General features: G+C 38.6%; 1 protein-coding gene across 1 annotated transcript in view; it reads left to right on the top strand.

Annotated features, from left to right (window-relative positions):
- dcma (decima) overlaps positions 1 to 10,917 on the top strand; it is a 34,109-nt gene extending 23,192 nt beyond the window's left edge. The window contains exons 4-6 of the mRNA XM_044394880.2: positions 5,521 to 5,657; positions 7,842 to 8,018; positions 8,725 to 10,917. Coding sequence (XP_044250815.1) covers positions 5,521 to 5,657; positions 7,842 to 8,018; positions 8,725 to 8,837 — 427 coding nt within the window. The 3' untranslated portion in view covers positions 8,838 to 10,917. The remainder of the gene's footprint in view (positions 1 to 5,520; positions 5,658 to 7,841; positions 8,019 to 8,724) is intronic.
- The last annotated feature ends 4,160 nt before the right edge of the window (positions 10,918 to 15,077 follow it).

The raw sequence follows: 15,077 nt of genomic DNA, 5'->3' as shown, positions 1-15,077 counted from the left end.
GTGGCTGAGTTTGAAATTCAATTTCAAAGTGCTGCATAATTTATCAAAGCACTTCACCTCACTCTCCTCCTCCGAACGAAACGGCAAAAGTTAATAACATTTTTTCGAGCTGCCTCGGGGGCTCACAGCATATTGGGTAATTTTTTTTCATTAAACCTGATGAAAGGACCTCTGAGCGAGTGAGTGTGAGTGCAATTGTTTTTCTCATTTGTTTGGGGATAACAAAACAAAGCAGCAAATAAAGGAAAACTGCACAAATGTGGTTGGAAATTATTTTGTTCGATGTGGTAAGAGGTGCCATCAATGTGATATGGATTTACACTCTGGAGAGCCCAGTCCCGTGTCAGCTGGAAAGGCACAAAAAACTTTAACGTCCCAGTTGACTTTCACGGCCTGTCTGTTTACCGACTTCAATTTATTGATTTATGCCCCCCGAAAAATGTTTCAAAGACGAAATCCCAAGTGGATGCCACACATGTGCCGCCATTATCGCACCCCTAAAAACGCCTTCTTACTTATCTTATTTTTTAACAAAACATCTTGAGGGGGGAAACCCTATACAATATCTACCATATTTGTAATTTCAGACGTGTGCGGGGTATCTGTCAAATTTTTGTTTGCCGAGAAGAACTTTTTAAGCACACCACGCTGGCATATGACAATGTGATTTATTATCGAGCAGACGCTTTAAATGTCACTCTGGAGTGGAGAAATGTCAATATAACGAGACGAGCATCCGCATCAGCATTTTGTCCATTCGCACTCTATATGTATTGGCAGATAGTCGGCAAAAGTGCAGAAGAATGAAGAGTAAAGAAAAAGCGGAACCAGAGACACAGTTAAATTGATGATTGGCTGGCAGAAGGCCAGAGACAAAAATACTGACGGGGAGATTTCAATTAATTTTTGCTTTATTGACACAAATGAACGAGTCGTTTTTTCTCTCTCTCTCTCAGAAGCATTTGCAAATAGGCGCACATGGCGTATGAGTGACGACAATGAATTAGCGCTGCAAAAAGCAGACTGCTCGAGGACTCAAACTCAAAGTTAAATTGAAAGTAAAAGCAAAAGTTCAATAAAGCAAAAAGTATGCTCAAAAAATGAACAAAGCAAATGGAAAAGCCGGCAATGGATGGAATGGGGAAAACTTCGGTCGCAACTTGACAATGACAGAGCCAAACTTTGTGACAGTGTTTCGTTGTTTGTTGCTGTTTTGTGTATTGTAAACACATGCATGACCCATGTGAGACAGCCAAAGTCACAACAACTCGATAGTACTGTGTGCCATAAAAGAGAAAGGAGAAAGAAAAGAAAGTGAGGACACCAAAAGAAAATAAATACTTTAAGTTGGATGTTTTGCCATGAGGAATATGTCATACTCTGGGCGAAACCCCTCAAGTTAAAGAGGGAAAATATTAGTCAGAGCTTTTAAAACGAATTTCAATTGCAAATAAACCAAAATAGAAGCCAACTCCTGATGGCAAACTTTTAATATATTCTTGGCTTAAAATCAAGTATCCTGTCTTTAAATTTAAGTCTCCTGCCAGATTAAACTTAAATTAAACCACATTTGTCTCTTGCATATATGCAATGAAAACTTATTTTTATGGCTTCTTAAACTGTTTTATATCTAGCTATTTATGTTAGATCACCACAAACCAAACATTTGTAATAACAACTCAAATATGGCCAAGTTGGCTTTTAGCCTCAACTTTAGTGGTCTTGTTGGCCAAACAAGACGACAAAGTTGTGATACCTTGTGGACACCCAAGGCAAGCAAGTGTTTTTCCCAACCCCTCGAAAAGGGGGGCGCTAAGAAAAATCAGCCCAGACCTATCAGACTACCTTGGAATAGACACTCTTGCTGACGCTTTTCCCGAGTCATGCTCATGCCCATTTCCATTTCCATTCCACCTCCATTTCCACTCTCATTCTCAGATGGCGGCAGCACTTTGCCAACTGCCTTGAGTGACTGATAGTTGTTTGCCTGCTTGTTTGTCCAACTCGCACTTATACATGTACTGAAGATACACTGAAAGAAAATCAATATCAAAGGGATAATGACATATAATTTAAAAGAAATAAGAATTACAATATTTTCAAAGTCTCTCCAAAAAATATATACTTTCTTTTTCGATATTTTAGTAGAATTGTATTTTATTTAATTCAACTTTCACTCAGCTAATTACATTTTTTCCATGTGCATCTTATAGAGCACATATATCCTTGGAGGCGACGTTCGGTCCATTTCGCCGTGTTTGCGCTCGTGTTCATGTTATCTATCCATCTGTCTATTTGCCTGCGCTTACTTCGCATTTGTTCTGCTGTTTGCCTTGTAGTTATGTGCAGTTGTTTGTTGTTGCTAAATTACTGGCGCTGCCTTTGTTTTAGCCGCTTGGTTCCTCCTGTTTTGACAGTCAAGTTAGTCAACAGAGAGAGTCCTCGGGGGCCGGACTGGCTCCCATTGCCATGAAACCCATCCCCGAAAGACATTCCACGTCATGTTGGCTTAAACGCATTTCCGCTGCAAATATTACTCGGACTTCTGCTTCTGCTAGCAGTCTCCTTCGTCCTTCGCTGCTGAACGGAAAACACAATCCGACAATTGCCCAGAGTCCGCAGGGAGAACATAACACAAGGATTCTGACCTCCGGGGACAGCGCCATCAAAGCCAATCCAATCCCATAGACGTCGTCGATGGCGTTGTCTGCGGCTGTGTCGGAAATTTTATGTTTCCTGCAACTGCTCTTGGCACATTGCACTGTGGGAAAGGACCCTTTATATAATTTTCACATTTAAGAAAAGTTTTAAGAGCATTTTATTAATTTAAAAATATAAAAAATTTATGATCCTAGCTTAAAGAGGTTTTTACCAAGTTTATCAAAAAGGCTCTTTGCTAAAATATCATTCTAATTTAATATGGCATTCAAGTGATAAATGTTTAATTATGAAAAACATATTTTTTTTATTTTATTATAAAATATTTGGGTTGAAAACTATATAGAAGAATAAAATACATAATTAAGATAGCATTTCTTAAAACATACGGATATATATTAATTTATTTTTTAAATTCTTTGATTAAACTTACATGAATTAAATATTGGTTGCAATTTGATATTTGGTTATCTCTATTTAATTTAGGATAAATTCATTTTATGTGAGCATAAGTAATTTTACATTCCCAAAATTTATGAATTTTAAACAAGCAGCTTGAATGATTTTTGTAAAGATACTTTGCCTTCCATAGTCCTCGCTGGCCTGCATTGTTTTATTGTCGCTGTCGGCTACTTCGTTCATTATTTCGACACTTGATGCCGGTTCCCTGTTCCCGTCTGCGGATGCCCAGCTTACAGGCGATGTTCTGTGGTCATGTTTGTGAAAATTACAGGAAATTATTGAAGACAGGCGCTGCTGTCTGGAAAGGCAGAAAAAGGAAAGGAACAGAAAGGAAAAGTGGGTAAAGTTACACAATTAGGAGGAGCTCGTCACGTAGCGTCAGACATTTTAAGGAATTCTGTCTCGTAAAGTGTGGCAATTTTAACAGCTTTATACAGCTGCAGTTAATAACTTCGATTGGAGTGGCAGAGAGACCCAGGCGAAAGCGTTTTATGAACGGCAGTCCCTTTACCATTTTGCACAATTTCGCCAGCAACATTTTCTTGGGTCTAGCGAGGGAATAAAAAATATTTCACTGTTATTTGCCATAAATGAATATAACGTCCGAGCTGTAATCAAGACCATCTGCTGACAATGGTCTGCCCATTTTTTCTTCGGTCTGCCCTTCGCTCTTTATTCGCCTTGATTTTTTTTGCTTTCTGGGTTTTCGGATGCTTTGCAGATTTTGTTTCGTTGCTCCAAACTTATTATTGCGATTTTCTGGGTGTGGTGGTGGGGGTTGTGCTGGGCGAAAATGACCCACGTTAATGTCCGCGCACCACAATCAAGAAAAGATGGGATAAACGGCGGGGGAAGTCATTAAAACATTGCTCTCTGCCATTTACAACTTGCAGTTTTTCAAGGAAATCGCTTAGCATTAATTTGATTACGATTTGAGGCATTAAAGTCGCACTCTTTGCCTAGCAAAATGTACTATAAATGCTGATGTGTGATAATAAAATATTGATGGGGGTATTAGGCAAGGTCATAACCGGATGATTATGAATTGCGGATAGCCCAGCTAATTTGTATGGAATTATTGGGAACTCAGCAATTTGTGCAGATATTCGAAAGAATATTTATGTTTGTGGGTATTAAAAAATGGTTTATTTTCCGCATTAAATCTATCTTAAAGTTTAAAATCTCTCCCTAATCGTATGAGCCATAGGCACTCCCCCCAAAAATGTTGCCAACATTTGCCTGAACAAGGAGCCCAAATCTAAATCGCTTTAAGCCGTATCCTCTCGGGCTCCAACTCCTTTTCAGAAACACCTTGGGAAAGATTAATTTGCAATTTATTTGCTTTAATGCCAGCCGTGGAGGGTGAAATCAGAAGACACGGCAACACTTTCAGGACCTCGCTCCCTGGCCCAAATACATATTTTTCATTTCCAGCTCCGTAGAGTTTAGGCCAATGCAAAAGCAATTTACAAATTGAATTTATTCCCGTGTAGCTGAAAATATGTTTATGGCAATTTATATCTGTGTCCCACTCGGCAACTGCCCCCGGATTCCTTCATAATTGCCCCGTCTGTGTTCCTGGCCCTGCTAAAACTGAAATTAATGTCAACTAAGCAGCAATTTGCGTACCAACTGTAAATTCTGAGTGTCTTCTAAATGAATTATGCCGCTGCGAATGCTGCTGCTATATAAGTTATTTTCGTAATGGTAATTTCGTTGAATTAAAATGTCGTTTTGGTGCTGATCAGGAAATTATAAATACATTTTCAGTGTTTATTTGCAGCTGTTGATTGTAAAATTATAATATTCATGTCTTTATAGGGGAAGGAAAATACCAAAAAATATTTGATATTAAAGTAAATTAAAGTAAATTTACAGTTTAAAACTTCTTTATTCGTTCTTTAGAATTATGTAAAAAGTAGTTTACAAATAGTTACAAACCAAATTTCATGCGAAGAGGTTATTATTTTAAATATTTTACATTGAACTGCTGCCAGCAGGAATTATTTTTTCAATGCTTCCCAACAATAGCAAAGTTGTAAATGTCCTGAAAAAAATGCAATGTGCTTTCCACAAAATATCCCTGTCTCGACAAGAGCAGCTGAAAACATACACAACAATCGATGGTGGCCTTTAAAACTTTGCCGGAAATGAATTAGTTTGTCACCAGTTTACGATCCCCACTCCCGACCCAAAGAAATGTCATAAAATCATATAAATTTCATTTCACAATTTCCGCATGCAATTTGGCGTGCCACAAATGCGGCCCACACAATGCGGCATTCCAGTTTTATACCCACTCGGAACTCAGAACTCGGAGCCCGATGTTCATGTTACCTTGCAATGCTCTCATTGTTTTTTACCCTTTCAATTTGGTTTATTTTTGCCTTCTTTTTGCAGCGCCATGGCCGATGGCATCCTCACCGACAACCCGCACTTGGTGCTCCTGTTCTACATGGCCCAGTTGTTCCTACGTGAACTTGTGAAAAGTTATCGTCTCATACAAGTCGTGCCAATGGATATGTCCGGCTATTATGGTAAGTTTAATGCAACACCCACGCACTATTCCACATTTCCACCCAGCCAACTGGGACCATGTTTCAGCTGTCGCCACTCCGATTGCGGGTCATTGCGAATTTGCAGTCGCCAGCAAATGTCAAAGTCAGCGAAGGACTTTGGCAAATCGAGTTCGGTTTCGGTGCACATAATTTGTTTAAAGTGTGCAAAGGCATTCCTATTGCATTATATAGTCGTTATTAAATTTACTATGTGTAACAACTCACATAATAAGTTAACCAGGAACTGCAAATAACGAGTAATTGGAGGCCTTTATTTTTAAAGTCGTAATAACATTTTTTCATTTTCGTTTTTTCATTTTTTCGTTTACCATTTCGACTGATTTGTATGTGCTTTGTACAAAAAAATGATGATGAAATTTATTATAAGCAGAAGTCTCAAATGAATTTAATTTTCTTTCCTGAAAATAAACAAATAAATAAAAAAGGCACATTTAAAAATATATTAGTTAAGAAAAGATTTTTATAATGTAATTGCAATTACTTTAAATTAAAATTTTTAACGTCTCGAAACTTTAATGACATTGCTGCACAACTATTTCCCTGCATTCCGAGTTGGTTCTAACGAGGATATCCTTTCTTTGACATTGCCATTCAGAGCAGCATTCCCTCACTCAAAAGCAGACACTCGGTGCACGTTCAACAATTGTTTGGCATACTCCCAGGGACTGCAGTTGCGATTCTGATTCGGATTCAGACTGTGATTGCCATTCTTTAGCCATGTTTAATGTGCACGTGCGAGCGCAAAAATATGCAGAGCCAAACTTCGAACTGATTTGTCGCCAGGCTGACCATGGAAAATGCCGTCGAATACAAATGGGAACGCAAATGCCAAATGCCAATTGCTGATCATAAATTTTTAAATTACAACCACTGTGCTGGCACTGGTTTTTCCACTGTCAACGCGCCCGGAAAATTTGCTTGGAATGGGGAGTAAATATTTACAGAGCCACAGAGCCAGAGTTTCTGGCTTTGGGCCTTTGGATGCAGCAAATTTACAACGCACCCGCATTTTCCCCAGCATGGAAACAAACAAATATCTGCAGTGCCATGAAAACGCCATCAACGCAGAATAAGCAATAAAAAATTCAAAAATTGCAGGCAATTTTTTTTTCTGTGTTTGGCTGTTATAATTGCAAACCAAAATATACGAAAAATTGACAGGGCAGAGATAGTATGTAGTATGTGATGATGGAATGGGCCGAAGCGATGACAGCTTTATGCGGACCTTTAATTATTGCCATGCTGGCGAAAATTCATTGCCTTCCAGGGTTTAAGCAAAAGAACTACTCGGTTTGGGGCTAGGACTATGGAGTACCCTCTAGGTAGATAAAATAAATAATAAAAATAATACCCAAATAAGGAAAATGGTAATTTAAGCAATAGGTATCTATAGATAGTGCAAAAAGGTTTTCATAAATTAATTCACAAATGTCTTATGCTCTTTTTAAAACCAATATACCCTCAAACCCCGCTGATACCCTGTAGAAAAATGGCAAACGTTGAATGCTGGTCATGCATGTTCGCATACGCGATGAAATATGAATATTGCGCATACGCCGCATTGGACGATCGAATAGATTGCAATTCATTGGGGCATGCAGCTCAGAAAGTTTTACTAAGTAATTAATTTGACTATGGCTGATGAAAACTGATGGGCGATCGGAAATTGATTGCAGCATCAATCAATCAAAGGACCGGTATCAGCTAAGACACTAGTGAAATGTGGAAACATTAGGGCTTATGCTATCCACAAGATAACACAGCCGTATAATTGACAAAGTTATAATATATTTCGTTTTACTTTTAAATTTCTGATCATTAAATTAGGAAAAGTTGGGGCCAAAAAAAGTTCCGGCAGACATCAAAGCGCGGTAAAAATAAAACGCAAAAGCTAATGAAGCAGTAAGAGAACGGAAGTAAATAAAAAGCCGGGAATGCAAACGTCAAAGGAAAATGTTTGCATAAAAATGAATGGAACAAATAAATGTGGCTGCGGCCCAGTCAAACAAAATGGTTTATTTTATTGCCACGATGCGGAAATGTTGGCCGAAGAGCTTGACCGGGCTGCAGCTTGGCTTAGAGGCGGCTTATTACTTGACTCTGAATTATCCCCTGGCCTCTCTGTTTTTCGGTTTCTTGCAGAGAACCGAGCTGGGCCCTCGAACCTGGGCAATGTCATCAGCCAGATATTGTTGTGCAAACAGTTTACGCCCGACTTCAACGAGGAGGAATTATGCAGCATCACCAAAGACTCCCAGGACATCGCCGTGCTCCTTTCCGAGATGCAGGAGTACATGCCGCAGCACGAGGCGTACTTGGGTGAGTTTTGCTGTTCTGCTGCTCCGACTGCGCAGGCTCCCGGTTTCGGTTTTTGCCCATTGCCTCGGTGGCTCGACTGCAGTTCCATTGCCGTGCACTTTGGTATTTGGCCAAGGACCGTCGAGCAAACAAAATTGTATAGCCAACACAAAAAGGGCAAAGCTGCGCACAAAAAAAGGACAGGCTATTAAAGTCTATAGCTGCAGAGATTTAGTGTCATTTTTTTCTAAAAAAAAATTAATTACCATTAAAGTGTTTTGAATAATAGGGAAATGATTTATAAATCAATTAAATCAAAAAATAAATAGATTTAGATAAAAAACTCCAATTTTTTTTTAAATTTTTTCTTAAATTTATAGTTGAAATGGCAAGTTTTATTAAGTAAGCTTACAGAGCTTTTTCTCTTTGTAACATATAATTAAAAAACAATTACAGATTTATTGAGTGTTGGATAAAAATCTTTACATATAATTTTCAGTGTAATTTTTTTTTTGGAAAAATAAAGGATTGTTAAAAGTGTTAATAAATATTCCAAGAGATCTTAATGAAAATCTACATTCATTTAAATTGATTTTTGTATTATTTGTATTATTTATTAAACACGTTCACTGATTATTTCCAGTGTCCTCTGCCCACACTTTCCTTTTTCCGCCGAACTCATTAATTAATCAAGCCAATTGTTTGCTCTTTCATGTGGTGTTTGCAGAACGAAACGCGGCCCTGGACACAACTGGACCTTGGCAGGCCAAGAGGCGCCAGAACTACATCTGCAAGAACATGAGCCTCCTCTGCTGCGTATCCAGGCCCAACTATCTCTGAGAGCAGGCCGATAGTGTGTAGTCCGAGCTGAGCTAAGCCCCCGACAATGTGACCATCTCCGCACTCAACCACTACTTATATCAATTACTAGCGCCTAAGTTGAGCCTGCAAACCCGTAGAGGAAATTCTAGATCTTAAGCCGAGGAGCGGAACACTCAATTAGCATTGTAACATAATCAAAGGTCAATGCATTGACAGCCATTGCAATGGCTGGGCCAGGAGGGCATTGGATGGTTCTACTCCTCCCAGAGACATGTGTATAATCAAAGTTAATTATGCTGCATAAACAATATTAATGTAAAACCAATTACACAGTACGGATATGGATATCTACTATATAGACACCGATATAGAGACGTTTAACTAATGGAACGAAGCCAGTTAAGACTTTTAGGTCATTAAAATGTATTCACTGTATAGACCCAAGCAAAAACCAACACACACACATCGTAAATTATCTGAAAATGGTATAACACCTGAGTTAACATTAAGATTAGAGGCTGGGCCAAGGGATAGAGTAGGGTGCTGGGAGCAAATGGCAGTTTAGTGGTAGTTCAAAACGATATAGCCTTCGTAATTAAGTTGAAAGCCTGGCCAGGCAAGTGCTAAACAGAAGCAATAACAATCGTGTTACTCAAAAGCATAAATATATATACATATATCTAACCGAAAGGAAGTGTAATTGAAGTGTCTCTAGGTTTCCGTTTGTTCATTTCACGGTTTTCAAAGTGAACTCTGCACAGTACCTAAAATCAGAACAAATAATCGAGCAACAAACGAGCAACGTGTGACCAATGAAAATACAAATAAACCAAATCAATCTGTTTAAAAAACATGGTTTAATAGCAAATCAATATCCCATTCTCAAATGGTAATATTAAAAATTCAGTGAATGTTGGAGGCAACAAAGAATTTCAATCAGCAAGTGGATATTTATTTCAGCACAAGGGATTCATTTCAAATAATAGTTGGATCTAATCACAATAATAATAATAAATATTTTTATTTAATAAATGAGACCAAAAATTTAACAATTAAATTATTAAAGTTAGCATTTATACTCCTCCCATTTAAAATTCTTATTTGCCCATGGGGTCGAATATTGCATGTAAAATGAAGCAATTGTTGGCAAACAAATTTATTGCACCGCCAAAATGAATAATTATGTGCTTATTGTGTTTTCGGTTCCATTGAAATCGCATTAAAATTGCACAAATTTTATTTTTACAAATTAAAATATGCTTTTAAACGGCTGCTGCCAAGCATATGGAAAATTCATAAGTTGGTTGGGTTCGAAAGCAAAAACAACTTTTCCATTCAATGCATTTTTCATTCGGAGTGCGCATACTTTTGGCCATTGGTTGCGGGTATGTGTTGCATATTTAATGGCAATTAATTGAAGAATATTTTTTTTGTTTGCCAATTAAACTGGCAGGAAGTGAGCAGAACACTTGTTTAACGTTGTAAATCAATTTGTTGTGCCAACAAGTAAGTGCTGATCAACTATGCTTGGGCTCTCAACAATTGTTGGACCGCTGAAATGACAATGAAAATGTAAAAACTCTGTTAGAATGTCCGAAACACAATGGGTCAAGTAGCTGAGAAAAGCAAATATTTGTACATACTTGGAACCCAATAGAAAATACATATATATATATATAAACAGAGTCTCTCATTGATATTAAAAATGTAGTACAGATTATTTACTAATTTTTATTTACTTATTCGATTCTAGGCATAAATCAAACACCAAACAAATTTACACGTCTCTAGAGAAGTTAGTTCTAAAATAGAACGTTTATGATATTGATAATTATTTACCTGTATATGAATGTATATTGCTTAGATCGTTTAAATAGGTATTCCAGCAACAAGCCGTGATTGTTATATGATATTCATATAAGAATAATCTGAATGTATTTATTAAATGTTTGTTCATGTTGTTCGAAACTAAAGGCCACTGAGAAGTAACTCAAAAACTCACACACTAGCAACAAGAAACTAAAGCCGAAAAACCGAAACTAATTACCAAACTGGGTACCAATCAAATATGAATAAAGCTATTTTTAGAGAAACTAAAGCCAAGTCTTGGGTTTATTTCGTGTTCTCGGAGGCTTAATGCTTTGGAAAGGGGCCAAGAGCGTAACTCTGAATTTATTACACTTCATAAAAGAGCGATTAATGTTTATAGATGTGATTTTATCACGAACACCCGGGCAACGAAATATATGTATGTTGGAGCACATAAAGGTGGAAGATGGCTGCCGATTGAAACGTCGAAGGGTTGATACCTTGGAAAAATATTCAGATGAATAAGAACACCACTTAAGGAGTTAAAAATAATTTTATTTTACTAAAGAGAATATTTTAAAAAATAATAAAAGGTTATTCAAATTTCGAAAATTGACTTAAAAATAGTTGGACATCTCCTGGTCGTATATACTCCCATTTATACCCCTTATAACCCTGCTGAATAAAATGGTTCAGCTTTAAGCACTTCGGGAGGTGCCGTTTTACGTGCCAAGACATCGAGGACAAGCCAACGTGTTCGACAATAGATACGTCTTAATCAATCTTTACCTGATGCCAAGTGGCAAGGTGGCAGCATCGCAAAACCCCGTCACCTTGTTTATTTTAAACGCACTGTTTGACGGCGAAAAGGTTCTAGCTTATCGAAGAGCTAGCGGGACGAACGTGGCTTAAAAGTTGCAGCCACGACTGAGGCCCAATGCAAATTGCATGGTCACGTAGAAGTCTATGTAAATTAGTTGAAAAAGTTACGCCAGCGATTGCCTTTTGATGTGGGGAAAATCTGGGATCCCAGGGGGTAGGTGCTGAAGCTGAAGCCTTTTGCGAATACGTGCCGTTTTGGCCAAAACGCTTCATTTACCGCACACACACACGCACTTGGACACCTTGCTCGATGGCATTGGCTGTGGTTTTGGCCCAGCTTTCCCACTCTCTCCTTTCTCCTTTCCCGATTGCGGCCATAGCGGGCTTATCCTCCAGTCAGACGTGAGGTGTTAATAGATTTACGTGGCGCCCGTGCGGCATGGGCCTTCTGGTTGAGCAATGTACATGTACTCCTTGCCACGTTTAAGTGCGTACTCCATCAGGTGCAGTGGGAAAAAGTGCGATTACAGTCCGGGTTTAAGGCATGAATTTACCCAAAGAAGAAATAATTACTTTTACTTTTTAAGATACATAAAGATTTTGATATATTACTACAGACTGCCTCGTGGTCATAGCATTTTTACTCTGCCGGAGCTCTGCCGATACACACACAGTGTAGCCAGAGAACAAGACTGACCTAAGCTATAAGTTTAATTTATTAATGACTAACTTAATAATCAGTAAATTTGATTAGACTTATTATCTTAATTTTTTTTTATTAATTGTAGCTTTGAAATATTTGATATTTAAATTAATTAATTAATTATTATTTTCTCTGCGTGTAAACTGCTAAATGACAATGGGGCACGCATGCCGTGGCTGTGGCAGCACTCGCGGCTCATTATGCTCCGCAATGAAGTGAAAATAAAAAATATAAAGGGCCAAACAAAAATTTGCAATTCAAAGTAAACAGAAAGCGGGCAAAACAGCAGCGAAAAGTTAAAACATCGAGCAGAGGCTGGCGTCAAAAGTTGGCTAAGCAGAACGGAAGTTGACATTATTTTTATTCTCCCTCGTTTGTTTTTTGTGTGTTTGTTTGTGTGTGTTTGTTTCTTTTGATGTGTGTGTTTCAGGGTCTCCGAAAAAAGCGGAATGGAGTTGAGTGGCCAGCAAACAAGTTGCCACTGCCACAGGATATCCCAACATCCCAACTCCCACTGTGTATTTATTCGTGTATGTGGGTCTGGCTGCGTCAAAGCCAAAATAAATGCCAACAAGGATAATTCTGGGGTAATCCGATTTAGTGCGTTGCCCGCTGCTGGTTCTCTGCAGAGGATCCCTGGCTCACACACAAAAAACCCTCTTGATTATGTGCCGCTGCCCCGGACTCCTGATGTCCCCACTTTCGTTGCTCTCTATAACGCTGTCCTGGCCAATGTCCTGGGCACTTACTAGCCAGCTGATGCTGGTTAGATGGCCTGCGGATTCCACTGGATACAGTGGGGATGGTCAATGTAGCTGGCTAGCCCTTTATTGAGATTTAATAGCTTTACAGGAAATAAATTAAATTTTATGGGAACAAAGTAGTTCGCTTGCTGTTTTTGCAACATTTCTTGCAAAGTAAACTTTAAACGGTTTTTCTGTTGATATTTTAGTTGGATATATTAATGGATTTTTCATATTCCCCCTTTACTGATTTTTAAAAATTAATAGAAAATATTTGAATTTTGTTCCACTGTTCGACCCTCTGTGCTTTTGTTCTGTGTGTTGGCTTTTGCAGCGCAGACCTGACTTTTTAATGTTGTTTGATGCGTTTCGTGGTCGGTGAATTTTGTTTGGGTCCCAAAATGTTGTTTTACCCCCTCCCACCCTTTTGCAGTGTTTTTGTGGCGTAGTCGAAAAAAATTAAAAACATAATTTTCATGTTGCCGCACGCATTATTGCTGCCTTTTGCATAATTGAATAACGTAGTCGGGCGGAATGATAATATCGAACGGTGGGTGGTTAGGGGCTGAGTCTGCGGCTTTTGTGTGTCCCCTACCAACTGCGGTCTTTAAGACAAAACGCCGGGGCTATTGTACAAATAAGCACGGCCGAAATCCAAAATCCGTCTCAGACGGAGGCAATTGCTCTTGGTCTTCGTCTTGGCCCTCTTCCAAATGAGAATGGAAATCGAGCGCTGACCTCGAGTCGTTTTGTTTAGTCGCCAACTTATCAGATGCCCTGTTTTTGGAGGACTTTGTCCTTAAAGTCTCCCAGACTTCCAGACAAAGTCTTAAATTTAACAAGCTCGTGCTTGAGGCAGTGGATAGGGGGCTATATACCTACTTCCGTAAGTACTTAAACGGCACACGTGGCGTATGCGCAATAAAACGATAGCGATAGCTAATCATTGAAGTACATTGATTACGCAAAGTCTTAAAGCCATTAATTAAAGACCACGTTTCGCAGAGCAAACTCAAGTATTTCGATTTTATTTCCTTCTGGGCATCCATCCTCCTTTTTCATCACAAAGCCAAAACCACTTCGCATTGCTGGGGCACAAATGTTTTAGCTTCGTTCTGCTTTTTCGCTTAGAAATGCACAAAGGAATTTCAGCACAAAGTGGGCGAATGTTTGGTTCGCGATGCCTGTTAAAAATGCATTCGTGCTGCTTTCCTTTTTTTTTTTGTGCGAATTGCATGCGATAAACTTTATAATTCAATTGTGGCTCTCCAAGTCGTATGTCGTGTCGAAGTCAAAGAACAGCACACACATCGTGCTGTTGGTTTGTAATTTTAAAACTGAATTACAGCACTTGTGGCTTAACCGCAAAACCACCGACTTAATTCAGCCGGTTAGTGGTGCTGCGCAGAGTTTTCCATGCTTTTTTGGTGCACACTATACGTTACTTATTTTTACTTTCCACCTGACAACTTTAATACAGCTCCAAGTGAGGGTGTCAGAGCCTCATTAGTATGCCAATTGTAATTAAACCGTAGAATGTCCTTTCACGCTCCTGTCAATCGAGTGACCCTGTCCATGTGACAACCTTCAAGGGGGCTTTCCCCCGTTTTGGACGGATTAGTGGTGAGTTGGTTGTACTGTCGATTGGGTAACTAATTTGCAGTTAATTGGCTACTTAAGAAAGTAAATTCGACGGCTACCAGATATAATGGATGACACAAAATTCGTCGTACTTCGCTGAGAACTTCCACTTAATTATTTACAACATTTAGGCCGAATTTTAAACGAAAGAGTTTCCGTGTCCCCAAATATAATATTCCCAATTTCCGTTAGGATCTCTTTAAATTACACATTTGCAGCAGTTAGCTCCTGAAGAGTAATACTCAGCTTTTAGTCTAGACAAGCTGAAGGTTTGTGTTCGAATAACTGGTTCGTGTCTTGACTTTTGTCCTTGTAGAATAAGGACGTAAAAGGACGAAAAAATTAAGCTTTTAATTTCAGAAAGAGCCGCTAGAGGGAGTTTTTTATTTGGCGCCAATTTAAATGATTAGTCGGCTAAGAAAAAATCAAAAGTTTAATATCTCAAATGTCTAGTTATCACTTACAGAGTGGTTTAAAAAATTAAACATAGGCTAATATTAGTTTATTATTGTTTAAGTAGAACACAAAGTTCGTAAACAA

This window comes from Drosophila takahashii, chromosome 2L, assembly GCF_030179915.1.
Source record: "Drosophila takahashii strain IR98-3 E-12201 chromosome 2L, DtakHiC1v2, whole genome shotgun sequence".
NCBI classification, from domain to species: Eukaryota; Metazoa; Arthropoda; class Insecta; order Diptera; family Drosophilidae; genus Drosophila; species Drosophila takahashii.
This window is presented reverse-complemented; position numbering and strand designations above follow the sequence as displayed.